This window comes from Oncorhynchus tshawytscha, linkage group LG13 (genome assembly GCF_018296145.1).
Source record: "Oncorhynchus tshawytscha isolate Ot180627B linkage group LG13, Otsh_v2.0, whole genome shotgun sequence".
Taxonomy (NCBI): Eukaryota; Metazoa; Chordata; class Actinopteri; order Salmoniformes; family Salmonidae; genus Oncorhynchus; species Oncorhynchus tshawytscha.
Window position 1 is genome coordinate 59,024,701 of NC_056441.1, and position 26,557 is coordinate 59,051,257.

At 42.1% G+C, this 26,557-nt stretch overlaps 1 protein-coding gene across 1 annotated transcript in view; it reads right to left on the reverse strand.

Moving 5' to 3' along the window:
• LOC112265393 (alpha-2-macroglobulin) overlaps window positions 1-24,166 on the reverse strand; it is a 37,338-nt gene extending 13,172 nt beyond the window's left edge. The window contains exons 1-20 of the mRNA XM_024442642.2: window positions 23,987-24,166; window positions 23,304-23,484; window positions 22,820-22,976; window positions 21,622-21,674; window positions 20,544-20,564; window positions 20,041-20,206; window positions 19,837-19,921; window positions 19,094-19,244; window positions 18,850-18,970; window positions 18,395-18,504; window positions 18,072-18,242; window positions 17,532-17,765; window positions 17,272-17,338; window positions 14,778-14,923; window positions 14,450-14,599; window positions 13,959-14,108; window positions 13,668-13,755; window positions 13,351-13,501; window positions 2,318-2,543; window positions 2,016-2,142 (exon numbers count right to left, since the gene is read on the reverse strand). Coding sequence (XP_024298410.2) covers window positions 2,016-2,142; window positions 2,318-2,543; window positions 13,351-13,501; window positions 13,668-13,755; window positions 13,959-14,108; window positions 14,450-14,599; window positions 14,778-14,923; window positions 17,272-17,338; window positions 17,532-17,765; window positions 18,072-18,242; window positions 18,395-18,504; window positions 18,850-18,970; window positions 19,094-19,244; window positions 19,837-19,921; window positions 20,041-20,206; window positions 20,544-20,564; window positions 21,622-21,674; window positions 22,820-22,976; window positions 23,304-23,484; window positions 23,987-24,072 — 2,641 coding nt within the window. The 5' untranslated portion in view covers window positions 24,073-24,166. The remainder of the gene's footprint in view (window positions 1-2,015; window positions 2,143-2,317; window positions 2,544-13,350; window positions 13,502-13,667; window positions 13,756-13,958; window positions 14,109-14,449; window positions 14,600-14,777; window positions 14,924-17,271; window positions 17,339-17,531; window positions 17,766-18,071; window positions 18,243-18,394; window positions 18,505-18,849; window positions 18,971-19,093; window positions 19,245-19,836; window positions 19,922-20,040; window positions 20,207-20,543; window positions 20,565-21,621; window positions 21,675-22,819; window positions 22,977-23,303; window positions 23,485-23,986) is intronic.
• Window positions 24,167-26,557: the final 2,391 nt, after the last annotated feature.

The window sequence follows — 26,557 nt, forward strand, 5'->3', positions numbered from 1 at the left end:
ATGCAATTAGGGCTCTATATAATACTGTACGCTTTCTTGAATTTGTTCTGGATTTGGGGACTGTGAAAAGACCCCTGGTGGCATGTCTATTGGGATAAGTGTGTGTGTCAGAGCTGTGTGTAAGTTGACTATGCAAACAATTTTGGATTTTCAACACATTAATGTTTCTTATAAAAAGAAGAAGTGATGCAGTCAGTCTCTCCTCAACTGTTAGACAAGAGAGACTGGCATGCATAGTATTTATTTCAGCCCTCTGATTACAATTAAGAGCAAAACGTGCGACTCTATTCTGGGCCAGCTGCAGCTTAGCTAGGTCTTTCCTTGCAGCACTGGACAACACGACCGGACAATAATCAAGATAAGATAAAACTAGAGCCTGCAGAACTTGCTTTTTGGGGTGTGTGTCAAAGCAAAGCATCTCTTTATTATGGCTAGACCTCTCCCCATCTTTACAACCAATCTATATGTTTTGACCACAACAGTTTCTATCTAAAGTAACGCCAAGTAATTTAGTCTCCTCAACTTGTTCAACAGCCAAACCATTCATTGCCAGATTCAGCTGAGGTCTAGAACTTAAGCAATGATTTGTACCAAATACAATGCTCTTAGTCTTAGTGATGTTCCGGACCAGTTTATTACTGGCCACCCATTCCAAAATAGACTGCAACTCTTTGTTAAGGGTGTCAGTGACTTCATTAGCTGTGGTTGCTGATGCGTATATGTTTGAATCATCAGCATACATGGACACACATGCTTAGTTTAATGCCAGTGTCAGGTCATTGGTAAACACAGAAAAGAGTAGAGGTTCTAGAGAGCTGCCCTGTGGTACACCACACTTTACATGTTTGATATTAGAGAAGCTTCCATTAAAGAAAACCCTTTGAGTTCTATGAGATAGATAACTCTGAATCCATGATATGGCAGAGTTTGAATCGCCATAACACATACGTTTTTTCAACAACAGGTTATGGTCAATAATATCAAAGGCTGCACTGAAATCTAACAGTACAGCTCCCACAATCTTATTATTATCAATTTCTTTCAACCAATCATCGGTCATTTGTGTCAGTGCAGTACATGTTGAGTGCCCTTCTCTATAAGCATGCTGAAAGTCTGTTGTTAATTTGTTTACAGAGAAATAGCATTGAATTTGTTCAAACACAATCTTGTCCAATAGTTTGCTAAGAGCTGGCAGCAAGCTTATAGGTCTGCTGTTAGAACCAGTAAAGGCCGCTTTACCACTCTTGGGTGGCAGAATTACTTTGGCTTCTCTCCAGGCCTGAGGACAAAGACTTTCCCCTAGGCTCTGATTAAAAATATGACAGAGAGGAGTGGCTATAGAGGACAGCTACCATCCTCAGTAGCTTTCCATCTAAGTTGTCCATGCCAGCAGGTTTGCTATTACGGATCAATAACAATAACTTTCCCACATCTCCCACACTAATTTTCCAAAATTCAACCTTGCAATGCATGAATACAATTGCTCACTGTTCATTGTTGGCATTTCCTGCTTAAGTTTGCCTTTTTTCCATCATTCTTTATATCATTGACCTTGTCTTCATAATACAGTTTCTTCTTCTTTTTGTTGAGTTTAGTCACATAATTTCTCAATTTTCAGTAAGTCAGCCAGTCAGATGAGTAGCCAGACTTATTAGCCACTCCTTTTGCCCCATCTCTTTCAACCATACAGTTTTACAATTCCTCATCAATCCAGTCAATTTCTTAACAGGTGCGTGTTTATCAATAATTGGAAGAAGCAATTTCATAAATTAATCAAGTGCAGCGTCTGGATGCTCCTCATTAATCACATCAGACCAACAAATATTTTTTAACATCATCCACCTAAATCAGGGCAAAATATTTTGTATGATCTCTATTTTAGGCCCAGCTGTTGGAAATTTGGCTTTCCTGGATAAAGCCACTATATTGTGATCACTGCATCCAATGGGTACGGATACAGCTTTAGAACAAAGTTCTACAGTATTAGAACGGTTGAATGAAGACTGGTGATTTACCCAGGATAGAGGGTGCCATCGTCCAACTGAAGGTCTTTCGTCCATTGGCACACAAGCATGATGAGTACTGGACATCCTTCAAGGGTGTGAGAGTGTAGTCTAAGGAGTGAGCTGGAGTCACAGAAACCTGCCCAAGAGGAACACTTGTAAGATAACATGGAAAACCCAAGACTGATACATTGGGTGTAAAAAAATCATTAAAAAATAAACATTGACTAGATCAACTGTAACAAAACAAAATACAAGAGTTTAAAAACAACTCATGAAACAACTCAAGAAACGATCATGATGCGGTGCCGTACCATGATGCACTTGGACAGGTAGTTAAACACAGTGGCCTTCAGCTCAAAGTGCTCTCCACGGATGATGGAGTACGGCAGGGTGAGTTCCAGGAAGAAGGGCTGGAAGACAGTGAGCTCCACTGGAGGAGCCAGGCCGAAGCCGCCAGGAGCCAGGCAGAATGCTTCTGTCTCCCAGGTGGTGATGGTGTCTGGAACTGTGAGGGGCATGTCTACTGTTCCGGATTCCCTGTAATACAGAGGTCAGAGTTCAAACAGAAAGCCATTAAGTGTTCCATTGAGAAAAATTGAGCCAAAGGGGTAAATTGAGCCACCCTTGTTTCTAGGAAACTATACACAAAATGTATAATTAGACTACATATTTAGGAAGAGGACATTTCATGGAGTCGATAAAGGAAGAAACCACTTGAAAAAAGTGGTAAGCAAGTTAGGTCCAAAAAACAGATTTTCACCAAGTCAAATGAATTTGTTGTGTTAGAGGTTTCATGATTGTTGTATCTAAACCAAAGTAGATAATTAAGATTGTCCTATACATCAGTTGGTGGTTCTATAAGCTACAATATGAGGTCCTAAACCTAGCATGAGTGCCTCCTTGTAGCTGTGTGGGCTAATATAGTCTAAATGTTTGCCTTGGGGTAAATTGAGCTAATGGTTTTGTCAATAGAGAGCAATAGTAACGGCGTATATTTGAAGGCACAAACTTCTCCATGGTACGTTAGACAAAGCCTATGGGAAAATGAATTTAGTTTTTGGAGAGGTTTTGGATAAATGCAGAAAATAAGGTCTGAGGTAAAGACAGGTTTAGGAGATCTTTTACTGTACGTTTTGCTTTTTGAGATAATCTTCATCAGCTAACGCCTCTCTTGTGAATTTTGTAATGTAATAATAAAAGCACATAAATTACATAAATTATTCATGTTTCATAAAGGTCATGTTAACTGACTGATATTATGTCACTGAACAAAACGTAAAAGATCTCCTAAACCTGTGTTAATCTCAGACTTTATTTTCGGCTTTTATCCCAAAACCCTATTCTTTCCCCATTCATTTTCCTCATATGAATGGCTGAACGAACCCATTTCCGGGTTTTAGGACTACAAGCTGGTGAGCTCTATGGCAAGTTGAGCAAATTGAAGTGTTTTCTTCCCAGGCAAATGGTTGGGTAGTAAAAGATTAACAGGGATTATGTAATCCAATTACAATAATTAACATTTTATGTTACATTCTTAAAAACAGCTGATTACTTTCAGGATGACTTAATCTAGTACTCAATGCTTTCATTTAGCTCATCATCAAGACTTTGAACATGCTCTCAGAGATTCTATTGTTCTGCTGATTGCCCATCAAGGGTGGATGACTTCTCTTGTTGAAGGTAAGGCTACCAAACATTGACACCTGTCCCACTGGTCAATCAGGCAGTCGTCTGGACTACAGAGTTCCTGCTTGCTGCTTTGGAGCAGTGCAGTTTCTCTCGCTCTCTCCTTTGTGACATGCTTTCTGATTGCACAATATTTCTAAATGTAGGTCTAATGGCGGGAAAGACACAGTATTGTAGGCCGTCATTGTAAATGAGAATTTGTTCTTAACTGACTTTCCTAGTTAAATAAAGGTTCAATTGAAAGCAACCACTATTGTTGCTGTTCAAGAGATAATGGGCCCAGGTTTGTGGTCTGAATTGTATTTAATATTGAACAAAGGGCAATATTAAAAAGGTGGTTGCATAGGCCTGTCAAGGTGGGTGCATATACATTAAATATACTGTTAGATATCAGTAAGAAGGCTAACTATTTGTAATAGGCTATTGTCAAATAATAACAACAATTAGAGTTAGCGATCTCCTAACCACTTCCTCAGGTGGTGAATTAGCCCCAAATGATTTAGCCTATGTGATATTAGTGGCAAAAAATGTAGACAAATTAATCTTTATTGAACAAAAACATCTGAATATTCTGGAAAATTATTTTGATAGTAAAATATTAACAACAATTGCTTAGTTGTCAAACCCCAAATGCATCACTGGTTCTTGAATCATACCATTTTAGCAGTTATGTTTTAAAATTTAACCATTATTTAACTAGGCCAGTCAGTTAAGAACAAAATCTTATTTACAATGACAGCCTACTGGGGAACAGTGAGTTAACTGCCTTGTTCAGGGAAACAACATTTGTCTGTAAACTTTCAAAACGTCAACATAACAAAATACGCTAGACAAGGTGGGATGTTTTTGTGTCTGGAAAATTATTTATGCGAGAAATGGGGGTGGAAACGCTTTTATGACCAAATATTGATATAATAACCATCATATCAAAGTAAACTTGGAGTCACGCGATGACATGTTGTGGTCCTCCCACAACCATTCGTCAGGAAAGCATGCAGTTTATTAGGCTACGGATGAAATAAGTAATGATGAACTTCACAGGGTGCTAAAAGCGCAAGATGATGAGTGTGGTATCATCTAAAATAAGGAGGCACGACAACGAGGTTCTAGCTTCAGCATGTTTACTAGCCTAGCCTGCGCAAGTCATACATAGGTACAGATACCCACAAGGGCCATCCTACTACATCTTCCCCTCTCAAATTAACAATAATATCATCCTCTTTAACATGCTACTTCATATCCTGAAACATTATGAAAGCATTACATTACACAGTCTGACCTCCTATGCATTAACTTAGGTACGGTCTCCACTTGCTGGGTATGGTCCCCAACAGTATGTATTGTATTCACGCAACACAGTCTTTTAGCCACTCTGGTGGCTTCACATCCCTTTTTGGGTGAGCTTGTGGATCTATGAGCATTCTCTCTCCTTCCCCCTATGCATAGTTTCCTAGGAACGCGAAGCGAGGCGGCCATCTCTGTCGGCGGCGGAAGTAGTGAGAAGCTCCCATGCTGAGGTCTGTTCAACGCTGGTCTGACCAATCTGATTCCACGCTCCGAGACTGCTTCCATCACGTGGACTGGGATATGTTTAGTATTGCGTCAAACAACAACATTGACAAATACGCTGATTCGGTGAGCGAGTTCATTAGAACGTGCGTTGAAGATGTCGTTCCCATAGCAACGATTAAAACATTCCCAAACCAGAAACCGTGGATTGATGGCAGCATTCACGTGAAACTGAAAGCGCGAACCACTGCTTTTAATCAGGGCAAGGTGGAAACATGACCGAATACAAACAGTGTAGCTATTCCCTCCGCAAGGCAATAAAACAAGCTAAGCGTCAGTATAGAGACAAAGTAGAATCGCAATTCAACGGCTCAGACACAAGAGGTATGTGGCAGGGTCTACAGTCAATCACGGATTACAAAACGAAAACCAGCCCAGTCACGGACCAGGATGTCTTGCTCCCAGGCAGACTAAATAACTTTTTTGCCCGCTTTGAGGACAATATAGTGCCACTGATATGGCCCGCAACCAAAACATGCGGACTCTCCTTCACTGCAGCCGAGGTGAGTAAAACATTTAAATATGTTAACCCTCGCAAGGCTGCAGGCCCAGACGGCATCCCCAGCCGCGCCCTCAGAGCATGCGCAGACCAGCTGGCTGGTGTGTTTACGGACATAGTCAATCAATCCCTATCCCAGTCTGTTGTTCCCACATGCTTCAAGAGGGCCACCATTGTTCCTGTTCCCAAGAAAGCTAAGGTAACTGAGCTAAACGACTAGCACTCACTTCCGTCATCATGAAGTGCTTTGAGAGACTAGTCAAGGACCATATCACCTCCACCCTACCTGACACCCTAGACCCACTCCAATTTGCTTACCGCCCAAATAGGTCCACAGACAATGCAATCTCAACCACACTGCACACTGCCCTAACCCATCTGGACAAGAGGAATACCTATGTGAGAATGCTGTTCATCGACTACAGCTCAGCATTTAACACCATAGTGCCCTCCAAGCTCGTCATCAAGCTCGAGACGCTGGGTCTCGACCCCACCCTGTGCAACTGGGTACTGGACTTCCTGATGGGCCGCCCCCATGGGGTTAGTGGAAGGTAAAAACATCTCCACCCCGCTGATCCTCAACACTGGGGCCCCACAAGGGTGCATTCTGAGCCCTCTCCTGTACTCCCTGTTCACCCACGACTGCGTAACCACGCACGCCTCCAACTCAATCATCAAGTTTGCGGACGACACAACAGTGGTAGGCTTGATTACCAACAACGACGAGACGGCCTACAGGGAGGAAGTGAGGGCCCTCGGAGTGTGGTGTCAGGAAAATAACCTCACACTCAACGTCAACAAAACTAAGGAGATGATTGTGGACTTCAGGAAACAGCAGAGGGAACACCCCCCTATCCACATCGATGGAACAGTAGTGGAGAGGGTAGTAAGTTTTAAGTTCCTCAGCGTACACATCACAGACAAACTGAATTGGTCCACCCACACAGACGGAATCGTGAAGAAGGCGCAGCAGCACCTCTTCAACCTCAGGAGGCTGAAGAAATTCGGCTTGTCACCAAAAGCACTCACAAACTTCTACAGATGCACAATCGAGAGCATCCTGTCGGGCTGTATCACTGCCTGGTACGGCAACTGCTCCGCCCACAACCGTAAGGCTCTCCAGAGGGTAGTGAGGTCTGCACAACGCATCACCGGGGGCAAACTACCTGCCCTCCAGGACACCTACACCACCCGATGTCACAGGAAGGCCATAAAGATCATCAAGGACAACAACCACCCGAGCCACTGCCTGTTCACTCCGCTATCATCCAGAAGGCGAGGTCAGTACAGGTGCATCAAAGGTGGGACCGAGAGACTGAAAAACAGCTTCTATCTCAAGGCCATCAGACTGTTAAACAGCCACCACTAACATTGAGTGGCTGCTGTCAACACACTGACTCAACTCCAGCCACTTTAATAATGGGAATTGATGGGAATTGATGTAAAATATATCACTAGCCACTTTAAACAATGCTACTTAATATAATGTTTACATATGTATACGTATATACTGTACTCTATATCATCTACTGCATCTTTATGTAATACATGTATCACTAGCCACTTTAAACTATGCCACTTTGTTTACATACTCATCTCATATGCATATACTGTACTCAATACCATCTACTGCATCTTGCCTATGCCGCTCTGTACCATCACTCATTCATATATCTTTATGTACATATTCTTTATCCCTTTACACTTGTGTGTATAAGGTAGTAGTTGTGGAATTGTTAGGTTAGATTACTCGTTGGTTATTACTGCATTGTCGGAACTAGAAGCACAAGCATTTCGCTACACTCACATTAACATCTGCTAACCATGTGTATGTGACAAATAAAATAAAATTTGATTTGATTTGATTTTTTTGTGTGTTGTCTGTGGCCTCCTCAGCCTGTATGGCTGATAGATCTGGAAGAGCTCTGGGGTGTGTTTTTTTCCTCCGAACCTCCTCTGAGACTGTGTCAACCACATAGTAGGAGGGGGGGACATCCGCATTCCTCAGCACTTTTGCTGGTGTCTTTGAGTTTGTAATCTACACACGTTGACCTTCTGTCAGCTCTGGCCTCTCCGTAGCACTGTGTCTCTGATTAAAGTCTCCAGTTTGTGTTTGTTTCAGCTGTTTGTCCGTCTCAGTGAAGGCCTTTCTGTTAAGCCATTGGGGTTTAAGCTGTGCTGGGGAGACAGGCAAATGGGGAAAGCACCCACCAGGAGCTCGGCAGGCGACAGCCCATGATGCAGTGGTATAACTATGTAAGCTAAAAGAGCCCTGTACGGATCCTTGTTCTTTTTCAGCAGTCCTTTGACTGTTTTCACAGCTCTTTTTGCCTTTCCGTTGCTCTTTGCATGGTACGGGCTACTGGTCACATGTGTGAAGTCATATTCTGCGGAAAAAGCAGAAAAGGAGCTCGCAGAGTACTGGGGAGCGTTACCTGTAACCTGGACCTCAGCAACCCCTTGCCTGGAAAAAAATGGACTTTAATCCATTGATAACACCAGCTGGTGTGGTTATGGGTGTCTTTGCTATTTCAATGTATCTTGAATAGTAATCTACGACTAGCAGATAAGTGTCATTTTTCCAATAGAACATATCTGCCCCTACATTTTGCCATGGCCATTATGGCAGCTCTGTTGCCATCATTGGTTCAGGATGACATGGTTGACATTCCCCCCCTCACTTTACACTGGGCCACCACCTTGGCAATCTGAGTACTCAGACCAAGACACCACACTGACTGTTGAGCCCTCAGTCTGCATTTGGTTATCCCCATGTGTCCATCATGCACTCTGTCTAGCATTTCCAGTTGTAGAGTCTCTGGGATAACTATCCGTTGTCCTTTCATGAGAAGGTCTCCATTACAGTGGAAGTCACTTTGGTGCTCCCAATAGGGCTTCAGCAGCTGAGACAGGTCCTCCTGCCTGGGCCATCCCTTTTTACACTGCTGTACTATCACTGTTGCTCCTCTGCAATCTGCCTCAGTTTGGTCTGAGATGCAGGTAGACTGTCTCTTACTGCATTAATGGACACCTGTACCTCACCCTCTAGACACTGCTCCTCCTCTGTTAATGGATGTTTATTTGGAGAGTGTGTCTGCTGTGATCAGTGCCTTCCCTCGTGGGCTTTTGGGACCACCACCATCCCTGCACACCAGTCAATGGGATTTTAGACACAGCCCCAATTTCTTCCATCCTCCCCAACTTTTCCTTTACTTTTGCCATAGGGGACCGCATCATCTTTCGGTGGATTTTGTAGTTACCTTCTAGCCTTCCAAGGCCAAAAACACTTTTGGGAATGTCTTTTTGAAAACCTCCCCTGGGTCCTCCAGTTCTCTCACTCTCTAAATTAGTTGCAATGCTTCAATTGCTGGCAGCCCCAGCAACTGTCTGGCCAGATAATCAATGACAAAGACAGGCTGGATGTCATTCTTGTCTTTATTCTCCAGTTTAATCACCAACTGCCCTACCACTGGTAATATCTTATTACTGGGCACGTACAGTTTTTTGTTTGTAGAGAGAAAAGGGCCATCTCTGCTATAGCTGTACAGCCTAGTGGGGATTGCTGTCACTGCTGCCCCTATGTCTAGTTTAAATGACACAACCTCCCCATTGAGTTTAATGTCTGAGTGTCAGCCAACATTGTTTTCCTTTACTTCTCCCAGACAGATGCTGGCCTGCTGTAGCTGCTATTCCTCCTCTGAGACCTCATGCATTTTCTTTGATTGACAGACAGCTGAAAAGTGTCCTCTCCTGTGACATTTCCTGCATTCCTCATCCTTTGCTGGACAATCTTTCCAGCTGTGGAAAGGGGATTTCCCATATTTGTGACAAACACTAGAATTGGCTCTGTCTTTGATTGTTTTCTCCACGTCTGTCTCTGTTCTGCGTTCCCCTTAGTTTTTTTTTTGTTAGCACAGTATGAAAACGCATGTATTTCCTTGCTGTCTTCAGTCTGCAAGGAGCTGCTGTGGCGTAGCATCGTCTGCTGTCTTCAGTCTGCAAGGAGCTGCTGTGGCGTAGCATCGTCTGCTGTCTTTTTACTGTCTCACTCTGCCTAACCTGGTTTACAGTATTGGACAAGGTAAGCTGGGAATCCAACTGTAACTTTTCAGAAAGTGAGATATTTGTTATTCCCACAATCCGATCTCGGATCAGCTCTTCCCTGAGTGTGCCAAACTGACAATGTTCCGCTAGCTTGTGAACAGCTATGATAAAACTGTCGGTGGTTTCACTCTGCTCCTGTTTGTGCACATTAAACTAAGCTCTCTCAAATATAATGTTGTCTCCCTACTAAATGCATTTCAAAACAGTCTTTAACGGCACAGTAGTTAAGTTTCTCTTCCTCAGTCAACAGTGAAGCATTTAGCATATCCTTGGCTTCATCACCCATAGAGTCGATCTGTGTATTAACTTGAAATGCCTCCTTTTTTACATTTAAGCCTGAAGCTACTCTGTACCTTTCAAAGCGCCTGATCCATTTTGACCAGTTTTGAATGTATGTCCATACAATCAAAATTCTCTGGGGGACTAATGCGAAATCCATCAGCACTAATCACTGGCCTGTCCATGTTTGCGTGGGAGCCCGTTGATCTTGGAGTTGCAAACCCTGAAACACCACCAGTTTCTTCCTCTTGCAACATGTTGCTAGCAGTAACTTAGTCCTTGCTCGTTAGCTAGCCCAATAGCTAGCCCAATGATGATCTGCGCCGTTCATCTCCAACACTGTGCCCTCCTTGACTTGAAACTTGGCAATAGGTCCTTTACATTTATGTGATTATTAAAACCACTTCTGACACCACGTAGTATCATCTAAAATAATGAGGCACGACAACGAGATTTTATGTTTACTAGCCTAGTCTGTGCATGTCCTACATAGGTGCGGATACCCATAAGGGCCATCCTGCTCCTTTCCAATAAATATTGAGGGTTTTATTCTGGTGACATGATGATCGATGCTTGGCTGCCTTTTTTTTGTTTTTGTTTTTTGAATTTTGCCCCTTTTTCTCCCCAATTTCGTGGTATCCAATTGTTTTAGTAGCTACAATCTTGTCTCATCGCCCGTACGGGCTCGGGAGAGTTGAAGGTTGAAAGTCATGCGTCCTCACAGCACGCATCCAACCCAGAAGCCAGCCGCACCAATGTGTCGGGGGAAACACCGTGCAAACTGGCAACCATGGTTAGCGCGCACTGCGCCTGGCCCGCCACAGGAGGCGCTGGTGCGCGATGAGACAAGGATATCCCTACCGGCCAACCCCTCCCTAACCCGGACGACGCTAGGCCAATTGTGCGTCGCCCCACAGACCTCCCGGTCGCGGCCGGTTACGACAGAGCCTTGGGGCGAATCCAGGGTCTCTGGTGGCACAGCTGGCGCTGCAGTACAGCGCCCTTAACCACTGCGCCACCCGGGAGGCCCTGCCTTTTCTCATCATCGATCTCATCATGTAGGCTATACCCACACTGTATCTGCGAGCTGTTAGCTAGAGCGCACATGCCAATACCAGAGTGGGCAGACTCGCTAAAAGACACATTTTGAAAATGCAATGGAAACCCATTTAACATGGAACATGGAAATTTTACCGCAAAATGTATTTTTTACGTGCACTACATCACGCCCAGTCTTTAACCCGCAACAAGTACATTTAAATGGAAACACATCTCTGGTAGGAAAATAAGCATATTATTTTTATGCAGATTTTAGAACATACTTGCATGAAAATCTGTCGCCAATTGGATGGAAACCTAGCTAGGGTTTTAATTAGGTGGTGGTAATATTTCATTCACCACAGAAATTTGTAGGCAGCTTAATTGACCCTGTCCCGTGGTTCAACTTTTAAACAATATATATTGCACCTTTATTTAACCAGGTAGGCTAGCTGAGAACATGTTCTCATTTACAACTGGGTTACACATGGAATAAACAAACATACAGTCAATAACACAATAGAAAAAAAAGTATATGTACAGTGTATGTAAATGAGGTAAGGCAATAAATAGGCCATGGTGGCGAAATAATTCAAATGTAGCAATTTAAACACTAGAGTGATAGATGTTATATCCTTCCTGTTTGGCCCTGTCCGGGGGTGTCCTCGGATGGCGCCACAGTGTCTCCTGACCCCTCCTGTCTCAGCCTCCAGTATTTATGCTGCAGTAGTTTATGTGTCGGGGGCTAGGGTCAGTTTGTTATATCTGGAGTACTTCTCCTGTCCTATTCGGTGTCCTGTGTGAATTTAAGTGTGCTCTCTCTAATTCTCTCTTTCTCTCTTTCTTTCTCTCTCTCGGAGGACCTGAGCCCTAGGACCATGCCTCAGGACTACCTGACATGATGACTCCTTGCTGTCCCCAGTCCACCTGGCCGTGCTGCTGCTCCAGTTTCAACTGTTCTGCCTTATTATTATTGGACCATGCTGGTAATTTCTGAACATTTGAACATCTTGGCCATGTTCGGTTATAATCTCCACCCGACACAGCCAGAAGAGGACTGGCCATCCCACATAGCCTGGTTCCTCTCTAGGTTTCTTCCTAAGTTTTGGCCTTTCTAGGGAGTTTTTCCTAGCCACCGTGCTTCTACACCTGCATTGCTTGCTGTTTGGGGTTTTAGGCTGGGTTTCTGTACAGCACTTTGAGATATCAGCTGATGTACGAAGGGCTATATAAATACATTTGATTTGATTTGATGTTCATAAGATGAATGTGCAAGTGGAGATATAGGGGTGCAAAGGAGAAGAAAAAAACAGTATGGGGATGAGGTAGTTGGGTGGGCTATTTACAGATGGGCTATGTACAGGTGCAGTGATCTGTGAGCTGCTCTGACAGCTGGTGCTTAAAGTTGAGGGAGATATGAGTCTCCAGCTTCAGTGATTTTTGCAATTCGTTCCAGTCATTGGCAGCAGAGAACTGGAAGGAAAGGCGGCCAAATAGGAATTGGCTTTGGGGGTGACCAGTGAAATATACCTGCTGGAACGTGTGCTAGGGGTGAGTGCTGCTATGGTGACCAGTGAGCTGAGATAAGGCGGGACTTTACCTAACCTAGCAAAGACTTATAGATGACCTGAAGCCAGTGGGTTTGGCGACGAGAGCCAGCTAGCCAGCGAGAGCATACAGGTCGAAGTGGTGGGTAGTATATGGGGCTTTGGTGACAAAACTAATGGCACTGTGATAGACTGGTTGTTTAGCAACAAAACCGACACGTGCGGAAATATGGAGCAAAACAGACGGGGTTGGCTTAGATTGTTGACAACATCTAAACTATATTTTGCCTTCAAATGTTTATTGAAAACATAAATACATTTGCACAATGAGCACTTGTTGTCTCTCAAATACATCGTTACAGTTGTTGGTAGCAAGCTAGCAAATGTTTTGCCATATTAGCATAGACATGACATGAGTCAAAACACCTCAAAACAAGAGATGGTATCAATAAGAAGATACAACGAGCTGAAACGAGACACCTACTATTCCCAACATGGCAGCCTCTTGTTATTGTTGCTAACTATCTGACCGTTCAGAAACATCACCTTCTGCCTCATCGATGTGCGCACATTATTTTAGTGACGTTTATAAGGCAACAGCCTCACTGTGCAGTGCTCTTACCCAACTTCTACAAGATCCCATATCCACGTCTCAGGGAAGAACGTACGGACCGTCTGTATGGGTGGCGGAGGTGCAAGGCCACCAGCTGTTCCAGATTGAGCCACCAGAAGTCTGTCCATGGTTTGATGGTGAGAGTAGCTTATATAGCGTCCTATTAAAACAAAACATAATCATTATTCTCGTGTTAGAATGAGCCTGGTCAAACCAGACAGAATGCTGAGGTCACTGGTGACCTCATGTTAGAATCACATTTCCCAAGATTCACCAAAGACTTCTGGCAATGACAAGTGTAAGAAATGGTTAGAAGGACATCTCACCATGGCCGCGATGGTACTGGGTTCCCTTAAAACTTAGGCAGGAAGGTACTCTTAGAACCAGATTAGTTGCCAGCTTCAGTCCCAGTTTCTAGAAATCACAAACAAGAGAGCGCAATATTAATGAATGTCTCAGTTTTATTTTTCTATTCTAAATGTGGGTTTTTTAGTTCAAACTGGCTATTAAAGAAATTGATAATTTAAGGAGATGAATGCATGCTAACAGTATGGTAACCGATTCTTACGAGAGAGGAAAAGAGGCTTCAAGTTAAGAGAAAACAAGGCTGAAGTTACCTTAAAAACTTCATAAGGTTCATTTTTCTCCTCAGTTTGTCCTGGGTATAGCATTACATTTCTCCTTGGTCTTACACGTAAACATGCTATTTGATCTTCAAGCTGGTAGGGAATGTGTGTTGTCTCCTTGACTGGTAACAAATCAAATATCTGGAATGGGATAATAAGGAGATGTGAAATGACGTTGTTCATTGGGCACCAAACAGAAGGCATGGACTACTTAGACTTGTCAAATAAGAAATGCTCAGTTTCATTTTCCATTGCTACACGTTTTTAATGGTTTCTGTGCCCTGAACAGAATATGAACCAATAGGGAGGTGCTTTTCAGTTGATGAAGGTACTCCAAATGGCCAACATTGAACAGACCCACTCCAAGTCTGCTGTTGTCACTTCTTAGTCCCCTGAAGTTGCTTGTATTGCCAGCACCACAAAAGCTGTTTATATAGTGGTACTGTATGACCGTTGATATTCACTACACCGAGCTCTGTTACCTTGTCAGCATTCAGCCTCTTCCCTGGCTCCAAGATGTGAACACTCTGGTCCACAGCACTGAGGCCACAGAGGGAGCCGGGCTGGGCCGAGAGCTGCAGGGTGTTCTGCTCCCCTGGAACTGCTTGTGAGGGTGAGAACTCCACCGACACCTAGTGCACATGACATACATAAGTGTACATTATACACCTTTATACACGGAATGATATGTATGTGCATGGAAATACTTAACACTTTTTATACATTCCATAAAATGAACATAGTATGTTTGTGATGTGCAGAAGTCAGAGGGTATAACACACGAAGAAGCATGCCCACATATACACACACCTTGTGCCTGAAGCATTTCTCAGTGGGGAAGTTCATGCTGTGGGCGATGACAGTCTCACTGGGTAGCATACTGTACACAAGGACCTGTACCACTGGCGCCATCTCTGGAACCACTGCCAACTTCAAGGTGACTTCACCCTCAGTTACTGTAACACGAGCATGTCACACTGAGTACGTTTACATGCACAGTAATAATTCAATAGTAAACTGATTATGGCAGTACGCAGATTATGCAATAGTCACTTTACTCTGTTTATTTTAATCGATGCATGGTCAAAATCGATGAAAGCATACACCTATTAAAATACAAGACATATAAACGTTAGATATGCACAAAATATTCCCCAAAACATGCATGTGCCAGTTTTCACAAAAAAACTTGGTATTTATAAAAACTGATCTTGAAGTGAGAATGTGCTTATTATCCTCCTGCAAACTCCAGACCATGCGAATGCACCGTTTCTAGTGGTTAAAGTGTTGCATTGCAAGAAGGCAAAAGTAGCTTATAGCCTTGTGCAGGAATAAATGACGCTCATATTCATAACAAAAAACAGGTAGCTACATATAACAAGATGCTATTAGTGAGAAGACCGAACATTTATTTTATCTTTGCATTCTAAAATAATAGGAAATGGGTGCCTATTTCATTTAATCAAGTTTGCCATTTAATTTAGATACTGTCTTGGCCTAATTCCAATACTTTGAAAGTATACAGCCAATAAGGGTGTTACTGTCACCATAAAAGTTGAATGATGAGCGTTTCCCAGGCGGAGTTAAAATACTTGTTCACGCACGCACAGTTTAACGACAGTTCTGACAAATAACGGGTGTGCGCCTAGTTTATGTATCTCAATATTTATGTGTGTGCAGTCTTTTCTTAAATGGCGCACGTGGATATTTAGTGATACATTTAAGCAAAGGTTGTGAATGAGGCCCCTGGTTTTCTGAGCAATCTTTCACATTATTAGGACATGTAAACACCTTAATCGGTGTTCGAGCAGTGCATTTGATCTGCACATGTGCTTTCACCTTCCCAGCGATCTGCCCTCTTTAGTTCAGAAAGACCCCTTGACTTTTTACAATTTTGTCATGTTGTAAAATGTTGTAAAAATGTTTTCCCCCCTCATCAATCTACACACAATACCCCATAATGTCAAAAACAGGTTTAGATTTTTTTTTGCAAATGTATAAAATAAAAATGAAATATGACATTTACATAAGTATTCAGACCCGTCACTCAGTACTTTCTTGAAGCACCTTTGGCAGCGATTACAGCCTTGTGTCTTCTTGGGTATGACGATACAAGCTTGGCACATCTGTATTTGGGGAGTTTCTCCCGTTCTTCTCTGCAGGTCCTCTCAAACTCTGTCAGATTAGATGGGGAGCGTCGCTGCACAATTATTTTCAGGTCCCTCCAGAGATGTTCGATCGGGTTCAAGTCTGGGCTCTAGCTGAGCTACTTAAGGACATTCAGAGACTTGTCCCGAAGCCACTCCTGCGTTGTCTTGGCTGTGTGCCACTCAACCATAAAGGCCTGATTGGTGGATAGCTGCAGAGATGGTTGTCCTTCTGGAAGGTTCTCCCATCTCCACAGAGGAACTCTAGAGCTCTGTCAGAGTGACCATTGGGTTCTTGGTCACCTCCCTGACCAAGGCCCTTCTCCTCCAATTTCTCAGTTTGGCCGGGTGGCCAGCTCTAGGAAGAGTCTTGGTGCTTCCAAACTTCTTCCATGTAAGAATGATGGAGGCCAGTGTTCTTGGGGACGTTCAATGCTGCAGAAATCTGTGCCTCGACACCATTGTGTCTCGGAGCTCCACGGTTTATTCCTTCATCCTCTTGGCTTGGTTTTTGTTCTGACAATCACTGTGGGACCTTATATAGACAGGTGTGTGCCATTCAAAATCATGTCCAATCAATTGAAATTACCACAGGTGGACTCCAATCAAGTTGTAGAAATATCTCAAGGATGATCAATGGAAACAGGATGCACCTGAGCTCAATTTTGATGGTCTATTTCTGTTTTTTATTGTTAATACATATACAAAAATGTCTAATAACCTGTTTTAGCTTTGTCATAATTGGGTATTGTGTGTAGATTGCTGAGGATTTTTTTTTTTAATCCATTTTTAGGCTGTAACTTAACAAAATGTGGAAAAAGTCTTAGAAGTAGTTAGAAGTAGTTTTCACATGCAAACTTTATATGTCTGACCTCATAATCAACAATGCTTCCCAAAAATAGCATGTCCACTGAGGTAGAAAATTTGTTTTGATTGATGATTTCTGCATTCATCAGACTGCCATCAGTAACCTGATTTCAGACATCCAACAGTATTATTAGGGAAATTGTTCTTCTTGCAAAGCGTTTTAATCTAAGTATTATCTTATTCTGAGTATCCACAATAATCGCTTTATTGTGTGCATGTAACCATCCTCATTGTCATTGTCATCAAGCACCTTCAAGTACGTTCATAATTACTTAATGAAACTCCCTCACCAGGACTCCCCTGCTGCACAGTAGCCTTCATATGTCCATGCTGAACTATCACCCCTCTGGATAAGGCCTGGAGGAGGGAAAGGGAAAAACAGTTATCCCGGTTATCCCATCAAGTCAGCAAGAAGGATATGATGAGAAGTACTGGTGTTGTATAGAGACATCCTTTCTCCACGGAGCCCTGGTCAAAAGTAGCACACTAGAGAATAGGGTGCCAACCTGGGTTTGCAGGTTGTCCACAACTTGTTCCTGGTTCTACTCACCAGGTAGATGACATCCACGGAGCCCTTTGGGACAGTCTCCCCTACGATGGCGTACTGGATGGTGATTGACACTTCCTCCCCACATGCCAGTGGTTTCGCCATCTTCTGAATAGCCAGAGAGCTGGATGTTTTACTGTGAGGGGCAATGGGCTGGATCAGTGAGAGTATGTGGTGCCCTCTTTGGAAATAGGGGACCCTGTATCTGCTGTTCTCCACTTGAGGTGTGTTGCTTACCTGGAAAGCAACAGAGAGAATAGAGAGTATAACTAAAGGCACAATCCCAAATCAACCCTTAGACCCTGTACAGTATACTTGTGGAGATCTGAGAGGATTTCACAGTTGTATATATGGTAACTAACATTTCCACCCTGCATTCCGATAGGCTAGGTGGAGGTTTCACCATATTGCTTATTATACCAATGGAATTTTCTAAGATCTCCACAAGAGCATGACAAGTGCGAGATTTGGGGTTGAGCATAAAGAGTCTTCAGAGTCTGAGTCTTTCTAAACCTAGACGGACTTTCAAAACCTCATACTTACTATGAGGTTAAAATTCTCTTTGGCCATACTGGTTGTGTTGACGGAGAAACTGGCAGTACCATGACTGTCCGTGGTTAGGTTCTGTAGAAGATGTGAGGACCAGGTTTTCTCCTCCAAAAGGTAGACTAGCATGTCTGCGATAGGTGTGTTGTTGAAGTGAACAACGTTAATCTGAGGGAAAAGGGGGGGAAAGTTGTAAGTAGTGATGCTACATGTGTCACTGTTACCTACCATAAGTAGTTAAGTAAACAGGAATGTCAAAGACAAATGGCATCTACAATTCAACTAAGTCTAAGAAACAATATCACTGTATTTGGGCGCACTTTGCCCTCGATAGTTGATCCATGCTCATAGATTTTGGGTGTGTCGACAAATGTGAGTTTTCCAATCACATAGGAGAGCTCAATGTGTTTTTCCTTTGACTGTGTAATACCTGTCAAAGGAAAACATATGAAAATAGGATGGTTTATTTGACAACGACACACGCCACCATGATGCACAATGGCAGTTCACAATGCAGGAGCTGAATTCCAGTGCAGCTTATTCAACGTAGTAAAAACATGATTACAAACAAAGACATGAATAAAAACAGCATAATATGAGGATGTAGCACCAAAGGTCAAATACACAGGTCTTGCCAATCTTCATAATCTAATTAAACATGCAATCTTGACATTATGTAATTCACTCTCAAGAAAAGAAAACAGTTTTCATTTGACTTCAGGAAAATGTTGTCATCACTTCTACCGTCTCCAAATTGTTAAGATAAATGACTTGCCTGTCCCCTCCTCCTCTACTTTTGCATTAAAACTCAGCCTGTCTATGAGCATTTTCTGGCCAGCATCCTTTGTGAAAATGGACATGTTGAAGACATGAGAAGCACAGCCAGTTTGGTCCATCTGGGAAAAGCAAGCAAAACCACACACATTAAGAAATGATTTAAATAAATGTAACCAGATCATTTTCAAATGTAATATGATGGTAAAAACAAGTATATAGTTTCTTCAGGAAAGCATACAGACCTCTATTGACTCTTTATGGCAGGGGGGTGTATAATCAGGAACTCCTTCTGGATTTTTCTCATCAATTCTTATTGGTATAAATATATTGTGCCCTAAGGGTCGGCACAACTCTACCTCTGCTTTACCAGGTACAGGTTGCCCATAAGTGTATCTGATTTTATTTCAGAATAAAACACATAAAAAACATAAAACATCATACATTTCCTACTTAGAGAGACGTAGTATATTATAAACCTTATATGAGACATTACAAAGGCTCATACATGCATCCTTACGAGTTACAATGCATTATACCTGCAGGCTTTCTTGAAGTCAAGTGTTTTCAACATTGCCAATGCATCTGGACCCGTACTCATAAAGTCTCTCAGTGTATGAGTGCTGATCTAGGATCAGTGTAAACTTCTGTATCAGAATGAACAAGGTCAGGAGAGACCTGATCGTAGGTCAGCAATCCCACTCTGAGAGGCTTTATGAATATAAGCCCGGCTCTTCATGTAAATGCCAGGATTTATGAAATATTTTTTCCCAATCAAGAACTTCTATTTCCTAGATTATTTTCAAATACTTGTTTCTAAATACACTATTTCAAATACCCCCAGGACCAAACAGACCTGGGTTGAAATGCATGAAGTATTCAAGTATTTGAACTTGAATCAAGGTCTGCAGTAGCGAAATGCGATTAATTAGACAGTGACATTTGCACAACTACAGTGCATTACAAAACAGTGATACTGTTGACTCACGTTGCACACACTTCTACTTTATACTCCTCTTGAACAACGCTGATCTCATCGGTGAGGTTCATTTTGATCTCAAACTTTGGCAAAACTAGAGATGAGAGAACCGCAGGCAACTCATGAATGGTCCAGAAATGTGATTAATTGATTCAACTTCCAGATCCATAATATTTCCTAGCATGAAAGGTCAAAGCAAGAAGCTCTACTTACCATACTTTTCTACCTTGAAGTGATGGTATATTTTGTTTTCACCAATCCACACTACAATAGCATAGGTTCCTACGGGTGCTTCAGAGTTCAGGGGGTGAGAAAGCTGCAGAATGTTGCCACTGGATGTAGTTTTGACCCACTGTCCAATTCTGTTCTGATGAACATCCTGTTGATTCATAGAACAAGGGACACATTTAGCAGGGTGCAACATTGTGGAACATTCACATACAAATGATGCTATGTAGGCCAAACATGCCTGTCTGACATGAAGAGTAAAGAGTCACATCAGCTCTATTCATGACATTTCTATCTGCAACGTTCTGAAGTTTGCTTGCTGAAGGTGGCCCAGATGTGATCACATAAAGCTGATAAGGAGTCTTCTGGTAACTGCCATGTAGAAATGAATGATGACCTACAGTACCTAGCTGGTGGAGTCATTGTCTTATAATGTACTAGTATTTACAGTGAGTCATCATACATTGATAGACTAATATGGGTCTTACCTGCAGTTCCACAATGTTGTACTGTGAAAGGCAAGAAAAGACTGGTTAATGTTTTATGAATAACTCTCAAATTCCCCCCAAATTAAAAGAGGAGCAAAGCTGTCAACAACTATAGGAACTAGGCAGATGCTTGGCCTCTTCAATTAAACATAACATGTTGCTTTTGCATTGGGACTCCAACGGAAAAAAACTCCTACACATTCCTTTGAGTGGAAAACACCATGTCTTGCCGTGAATGTTTGAGGACCTTGAAATCCACCCACACAGGTTTACTTAGAGAACCTCTGCAGACATGTACCGTATATTTGCCCTGAGTGCTATGTGTCTCAACTGTTTGTGTAGCCTTATCAAACAGATAACATTGGTTAAAGAGTTGGATTTGGGATTTTGCCCAATAGTTGTTCAAAACATTTCCCATTTCCAAAGTCCTATTGTTTATGGAGTGCTAACAAGATATGTATGACATGCCGTGGCTAGTTGATTGCTCAATTAAAATCTAGTATAAATACAGTATATTGTACATAATAATCCTTGTCCTATAGGGCAGGTGCCTCTGTTCTCTTTCTGTAGCGTGAAGTAGCCTGGACAGGATACTAATCTATTGCTGTACCTTAATATTGAGTGCTAAGCAGAGGGGCATCGGGTCTAATTTTTAGAGTCTTTGGTATGTCTCAACCCCCGCCAACCTTTCATTCTCACTCTAACCAGGATCGCAGAGTTGAGTTGGTAGGACAATATCATACATAGTGTTAGAGTGTTAGTGGTTAGAGTGTTGGACTAGCAACCGGAAGGTTGCAGTTCAAATCCCCAAGCTGACAAGGTACAAATCTGTTGTTCTGCCCCTGAACAGGCAGTTAACCCACTGTTCCTAGGCCGTCATTGAAAATAAGAATTTGTTCTTAACTGACTTGCCTAGTTAAATAAGGGTTAAAAAATATATTAAAAAATACCTGATTGCTATGTCTATCAGACAGTAATGTGACATTGTGATCCTTCTTTTGTATCTGTCTTTTTGTTTGAAATAGTGGAGATTGGTCATTGTTTTCAATATTCAATGTTTCACATTTTCAACACTCACCAGCTGATTGACAGGGCTAAAACTGTTATCCAAGGTGATGACTCTAAACTGCACTGTAAAAAGACAAAGACAAGACAAAGACGAGCACTCAATGAGAATCTTTGAAGCGTACTTTTGCTAACTTTCCCATGTTTTCCAGAAATCCCTGTCGAAGGATTCCCAGATTCCAGGAATTGTTCAACCAGGATTTATGGAAAACAAGGGATTTTCAGGAGAGTTACCAGAATTTTGCAAGACAAACTTTTGACCTCTACTCTGGATAATATTTTACACTGTTGGTACTAAGGTCAATCAACCGCAGATAAATGAAAACTGCACTGCGATATCACGTTACGCTATCGAGATCACGTCTTTTTTTTCTCTAATTTTACCAGGTAAGTTGACTGAGAACAGATTCTCATTTACAGCAATGACCTGGGGAATAGTTACATGGGAGAGGATGGGGGATGAATGAGCTAAATGTAATCAAATGATAATGTCCAGGAGAGGAACACCTTACAACATGTGGTATGTTGGTTCAAACTCCAGTGTACATATCCTCAGTGAACCTACAGTGGAATTTTGGTCCTGTTTCAAGTGTCTCTTAGGAGCAACATGTGATGAAAGAGAAAACCATCATAGAAACATGATACCACCTAATTGTCGTGTTTCTTAGCAAGCAGATTAATTGTTGTGTTTCTTAGCAAGCAGACTAATTGTTGTGTTTCTTAGCAAGCAGACTAATTGTTGTGTTTCTTAGCAAGCAGACTAATTGTTGTGTTTCTTAGCAAGCAGACTAATTGTTGTGTTTCTTAGCAAGCAGACTAATTGTTGTGTTTCTTAGCAAGCAGACTAATTGTTGTGTTTCTTAGCAAGCAGACTAATTGTTGTGTTTCTTAGCAAGCAGACTAATTGTTGTGTTTCTTAGCAAGCAGACTAATTGTTGTGTTTCTTAGCAAGCAGACTAATTGTTGTGTTTCTTAGCAAGCAGACTAATTGTTGTGTTTCTTAGCAAGCAGACTAATTGTTGTGTTTCTTAGCAAGCAGACTAATTGTTGTGTTTCTTAGCAAGCAGACTAATTGTTGTGTTTCTTAGCAAGCAGACTAATTGTTGTGTTTCTTAGCAAGCAGACTAATTGTTGTGTTTCTTAGCAAGCAGACTAATTGTCGTGTTTCTTAGCAAGCAGACTAATTGAGTACTGACTCTGTGTAAAATTACCTGTGTGTCCTGGGTTGTAGATTGGTTTATCTGTTTGGACAAATGTCATCGGTTTGTAGGGTTTAATCATGACCATTCTCTCCTCTGTCGATTGAAACGTTTCACCTTGAACCTTCACCTTAAAATGTTGCACTTCTTCACTCTCCACATGAGGGGCCTGAAAGGGAGACAATGTGCAAAAAAAACATATGACCCTCTGAGGCTCAGTTGGTAACAAAGTGCTGCTAACAACGTTAAGGTTGTGCCGATTTAATCACGTTTTCTTTCATCAGTGTGTTTTAAAAGTGATTTTACTTTAGTAGCTGATGTCATCTTTTTTATGTAGAATTTCAGCCTGAATCCCAGAAAAATTATTGTAAGCCACCACATTGATATTTCCCATGAAATAACCTGGTATTACATAGAAAATTAAGAGATGCATCACAAAGCAGAGAAAGTACACTCTTATTGAATGGTTCTGGATGTCGACCAGTGTTGGGCTGACCTGAAACTGGAAGCAGCGGTGAAACTCTTGGTCAGAACTCTCCTGGAGAAGTATTTTGTTCTGTTCATTGGCGATCAGAGATATGGTCATTACCAGGGTCTCGTTGGGCTGCAGAAGGCTGGCACAAAGCTTGGCCTCTGAGCCTGCCTGGATTACTGCAGGAATGGCTACCATGTAAACCCTACAGAGAACATATACACACACACACACACACACACACACGCACAAACCAACAAACAAACAGGAAAATCAATACAAAATGAGAGGGCACCTCTAAACAAGAAACTAGGAACTTAATTTGACCAGTAATGTCAAAATAATCCTGCAGCAACAGGATTTTAACATTTTGTCCATAATGTTGCTTGATATGTGCTTCGGCTACTAGCTGGACAAAAGTAGGCTACAGGCTACATGAAAAGTGCAATACTGTTAATATACCATGCGTTAGTGCAGGTTTTCAGTGAATTTATTAATAAAAAAATGTAACAAAAATCATAATTATAAGATAAAAAGATAAAGAATATTAATGTGTAGGTGTAGCTGAAATACACAGAACAAAATATCTGTAGAAAGGATAGATAAAAAGCCGTTCTAAATTTTGTCTCTCACAGAGAGAATGTTACACCAGGATGAGACGCCACATCTGATTACTCAATTCTAACTGACTGTGCAGATTTACTTACGGCCTTGGAGTCTCTTGACAGACACAAAGCCAGTGAAAGCAGGCAAAGAGGACCCATCTCCAAACCTGAAGCCCAGAAGGAACCATGACTCAAGGAGAGAAATAAAAAAAACACCAAGTCAGCCTATGTCCCAGTATTCCTACTGGCAAGACTTCCCTACTGCACTGTGTAGAGGACAAGCAGAGGAACTGGTCTAGCAAATGATTGAAGTAATAGCGTTGTGAATGTTTGACTAATTTGTGTCAATAACAGTGATTTTCAGTGGTGTGATTGGCTGATTCTCTTGATGCAACATTAATATGCATACAGTACATTGTGCATGGCATTGGCATGCATTATAACCTGATTACATCTCAATAGATTGCATGCAATGCCTGTTTTTTTTGTTTGTTCATAATATACAGTTGGGTCCAAAATTATTGATGTGCAAAAAAATACTATAAAATAATTTATAGAAACATTGAGTTGTATGGTATGCTCGAAAAAAATTAACAATAAGATTATTTCATACTAATACAATTGTTCAGAGTAAGATATTTTGTTTAACAATGAATACAAAAAATCTATAGCACCCTCCCCTTGTGGTGAACGACATTTCACATCAGCTATGACTATAGAATATGCACTTCGTTTGATTTAGTTTGCTTTTCTGAAACTCCCCCACAGAAAATATTGTGCACCTGGAAGTTTAAACAATGAAGCCTGTAAGAATTTTTGATGAGCCAATGGTGCTGTTTGAAGAAACATTTCTAAACTTCCCAATTAAAATGCTGACTGCAAAGTAAGCCTACCTGGCAGAATGATATCATGATGATTTCTGTCAATCAGGAGGGCATTTTGTTTTGCAAACTCTGCCGTCACACGTAGGACATTGTACAGTACAGAAATACTGCTAACCAGGTCTTTTACTGGGTGGCAATTGAATGAACTACATCCCCTAAAAATGTGTTAAAATGTTTTTTTCCAGACTTAAAAATTGTTTTCTGATGTGGGTAAAGCATTGTTGTGGACTGAGAACATACAATTGTGGTCGTTTTTCTATATATAATGTGTGATTTGAGAGTGATAACCTGAAACCTCAAAAAAACTATAGGAAAACCATTTTTCCCATAGGGCCCCATCCTTTGCCGGGAGGGCCATATTAGAGTATACCCACTTCTTCAGGCACCTCTACACCACTGCATGTCGTCCTGGAGCCAAGCCTGACTGTACCCTGACCAAGTTCAAATCTGCAAAGCATTTATGTATATTGTATGTCCTTGCACACTGCTAGTTCTACATTGGTGGTGTGTACTTCCGGCGCCGACAGAGATGGCCGCCTCGCTTCGCGTTCCTAGGAAACTATGCAGTTTTTTGTTTTTTTACGTGTTATTTCTTACACTAGTACCCCAGGTCATCTAAGAACTACTGAATATAAGATCAGCGTCAACTCACCATCAGTACGACCAAGAATATGTTTTTCGCGATGCGGATCCTGTGTTCTGCCTTACAACCAGTGTAACCGAGTGGATCACATGCAGCGACCAAAAAAAAAACGACTCAGAAAAAGAGGGAAACGAAGCGGTCTTCTGGTCAGACTCCGGAGACGGGCACATCGTGCACCACTCCCTAGCATTCTTCTTGCCAATGTCCAGTCTCTTGACAACAAGGTTGATGAAATCCGAGCAAGGGTAGCATTCCAGAGGGACATCAGAGACTGTAACGTTCTTTGCTTCACGGAAACATGGCTCACTGGAGAGACGCAATCCGAAGCGGTGCAGCCAGCGGGTTTCTCCACGCATCGCGCCGACAGAAACAAACATCTTTCTGGTAAGAAGAGGGGCGGGGGCGTATGTCTTATGGCCAACGTGACATGGTGTGATGAAAGAAACATACAGGAACTCAAATCCTTCTGTTCACCTGATTTTAGAATTCCTCACAATCAAATGTAGACCGCATTATCTACCAAGAGAATTCTCTTCGATTATAATCACAGCCGTATATATCCCCCCAAGCAGACACATCGATGGCTCTGAACGAACTTTATTTAACTCTCTGCAAACTGGAAACGATTTATCCGGAGGCTGCATTCATTGTAGCTGGGGATTTTAACAAGGCTAATCTGAAAACAAGACTCCCTAAATTTTATCAGCATATCGATTGCGCAACCAGGGGTGGAAAGACCCTGGATCATTGTTACTCTAACTTCCGCGACGCATATAAGGCCCTGCCCCGCCCCCCTTTCGGAAAAGCTGACCACGACTCCATTTTGCTGATCCCTGCCTACAGACAGAAACTAAAACAAGAAGCTCCCACGCTGAGGTCTGTCCAACGCTGGTCCGACCAAGCTGACTCCACACTCCAAGACTGCTTCCATCACGTGGACTGGGAGATGTTTCGTATTGCGTCAGACAACAACATTGACGAATACGCTGATACGGTGTGCGAGTTCATTAGAACGTGCGTTGAAGATGTCGTTCCCAGAGCAACGATTAAAACATTCCCTAACCAGAAACCGTGGATTGATGGCAGCATTCGTGTGAAACTGAAGGCACGAACCACTGCTTTTAATCAGGGCAAGGTGTCTGGTAA